The sequence below is a fragment of the Terrapene carolina genome, unplaced genomic scaffold (assembly GCF_002925995.2).
Source record: "Terrapene carolina triunguis isolate 2854851 unplaced genomic scaffold, T_m_triunguis-2.0 Scaffold30, whole genome shotgun sequence".
NCBI lineage: Eukaryota > Metazoa > Chordata > Testudines > Emydidae > Terrapene > Terrapene triunguis.
The window spans coordinates 3,326,404-3,329,110 of record NW_020664381.1 but is presented as its reverse complement, the minus strand read 5'-3'; the positions used below and the strand labels follow the sequence as shown (position 1 = coordinate 3,329,110).

The 2,707-nt window shown below is 46.4% G+C and overlaps 1 protein-coding gene across 1 annotated transcript in view; it reads left to right on the top strand.

The window, feature by feature from the left end:
- The window catches only part of LOC112117099 (SH3 domain-binding glutamic acid-rich protein-like), a 43,646-nt gene extending 41,321 nt beyond the window's left edge, over positions 1-2,325 (top strand). The window contains exon 6 of the mRNA XM_029911401.1: positions 1,829-2,325. Coding sequence (XP_029767261.1) covers positions 1,829-1,867 — 39 coding nt within the window. The 3' untranslated portion in view covers positions 1,868-2,325. The remainder of the gene's footprint in view (positions 1-1,828) is intronic.
- The last annotated feature ends 382 nt before the right edge of the window (positions 2,326-2,707 follow it).

Genomic DNA, 2,707 nt, shown 5'->3' with positions numbered 1-2,707 from the left:
GCAGCCAGAACCCAGAGCTGGGGACAGGAACTGCATGGCCGGAGCCAGGGATTGGAGCCCACTGCTGTGCAGCCGGAGCTGTGGGTCAACGTCCAGGGCCAGTGCCTGCCGCTGCACAGCCAGAGCCCGGAGCTGGGTGCCGGAGCCCAGGGCTGTGTGGCTGGAGCCAGGAGCCAGTGCCTGCCATTGTGTGGCTTTAGCCAGCACTCGCTGCTGCGCAGCCTGGACCAGGGGTTGGCACCTGGGGCCAGCTCCCACCATCACGTGGCTGGAGCCTGGGCCCACACTGCCAGGCTCCTGAAGTCCCACCGCTGGAGCCTGCCACCCAAGCCCCCTCCCCGCAACATGGGTCAAGAACTCACCTTGCTCCTGCAGTGTTGTGCCGCACCTCTCTCCAGAGGCAGTACAGGGTGACGCATCCAGGAGCAACAAGGAGGGAGGGCCCGTTGCTTTGCTCCTCCCATCACCGCCCAGGATGCTGTCATGGCCTCACGAAAAGCCCCTGGTGGCCGCATGGTGGCTGCATTTGAGAAACGTTGGTCAAGGCCAAAGAGGTTAAGCTGCTGATGAGGCCAATGAAAGCCCCCAAAGCCCTGGAAAAACCTCTCATGCACATCAGTGGCAGCCTCAGGAACTAGGAGCAATACATGCCATGTCTGACAGCCTTCCTCACCACACACTCCCCACTAGATCTGTCAACATATGCTCTGGGCCACTGGGCCTCAGCAGCTCCACCCCTAATTCACTCATGTGGCCAGGAACAGCAGGGGAAGGAAAACTGCTGTGGTTGTCTATGAAAGTCACCTAGGTAGCTGCTGCAGTAGAAACAACCCTCATATACTTGGTCTTCTGCTTGTCACAAGGAACAGTTACACTTTGACTTCTGTAGACTATGAATGCTGCTCTAATCAGTGGCCTGATGCAAGTGTTGCCTGCCTCCTCTCTAGTCTTCCACCTTCTCTTTCTTTCCTTCTTTCTCCTCTCAGTCCTTCAACATCATCCTTTCCCTCTCTTTTCTGGTACCTCTTTTTTAATCCCCATTTCCCACCTTGCATGAAATGAAGAAGGCCTACCATCACCCTGCCCATTTCGCTTGGACGTTGTAATTCTTCCCTACCTTTTAGCTGTTTGTTGTCCTTTCGCATAAGAAGGTATTTGGGGCAAGGACTGCGATTTTGTATGTGTTTTGTGTAACATCTAGCACAACAGGGTCCTGATCCTGACTAGAGTCACTAGCTACTACTGTAATATACTGTTTGTCTTGCTGAATTTTAACATCAGACCTCAGTCTGAGGCTCAGGCTGCAATATCCCAGTTGAACCAGTTTCTAACACTGTTTGGCCAGCCAGTGGGGTTGGGGCCAAACTATTTTAGAACCATGTTTTAAAAATTGTATTATAGCATAGGTGCCTGCCATGTCTCAGTAATTCCTCAGGCCATAAGCAAACTGCCTCACTTTTCCCTCAGAACTCACTATACACATGCCCATAGCAAGTAATTACTTTGATTTTGCAGGGTGGACAATTAGGAGAAAAAACAGCAGTGCTTTGCTTGTAAACTGAGAAGAATTGACTGGAAGTCATTAAGTGACAAAAGATATTGGACTCTTATCATAATTTTGTTGTCACTTTTCAGAGTAGAACCACAGTGTAAGTGTTCTTTGGGAATGAGCCCCAAGGGAACAATACCTCAAAATATAGCTCATAATTCCACATAATTGCTTTAATTTAAATTGGTTTTAGTCTCACCTATGTTTTCCCTCCATGACCTTTGACATTTTTTCTTTGATCTGCCCTTTTAAAAATCTTTTCTGTATCTTTTTGTGTAGGAAAAGGAGGAAGAACACCCAGGGACAGAGGTGCAGTAGAATGTTCAGACACTATGTTTTCAATTATGGTGTGTGCATGCCTGCAGTGCTCACTCATCCCCATCTACTCCAACAGAAGTTAGAAAATTCACAAATCTCTGTGACATCTACCCACTTCCAAACTCAAAATACTGATATTAAAGTCTGGTTAGGGACAATTATTGTTCAGTGCCCTTATCTAACTGGTTGAGCAGAAGACCTTTGACCTTGATAATTAGAAACGAAATGAAAAGAACCTTTCCTTCAAAGGCTCTTTAATAAAATTTCCTGTGGGTTCCCAGACACTCGTTCCCTTTGAAACTCATTAATTTAAAACGATCTTGATTATGCTTTACAAATATCTTGAATCCCTAAAAACCATCCTTCCATTTAAGGTATTGTTGTCTACACAGGGCAACTTTTCCCTGCCCAAGATTCTTAGAGCCTATCCAGGGTTGCAGGTTTATGTTCTAAATCTTTCCCTAATATCCTCAGTAAGGTTAATTACTCTTGGGAGTTAATTGCTCATTCATACTGGAAAATAGCCAATACATCCTAAATCTCTCCACATCACTATGTTCTGTCATAGATTTATTATATATACATGGCTATAGTCAGTGTTGTGTCATGTAGACCTACAAGTTACTCATAGCTAGGGATGCCCCAGCTTTTCTCTATTCACTCTTTCTATCAGCCAGTGCCTCAGAAGAGTAAAAACCCTTTCGCTACGGTTTCCAACTCTAAACTTGAGAGAAGTGAGACTCCCTTGTAAAAGGTGGACGGAATCTGCATCCATTTATTGCTGTGTTGATGCTCTTTAGACATCTCCTTAGGTTCTGCTCCAGCATCTCACTGAACATT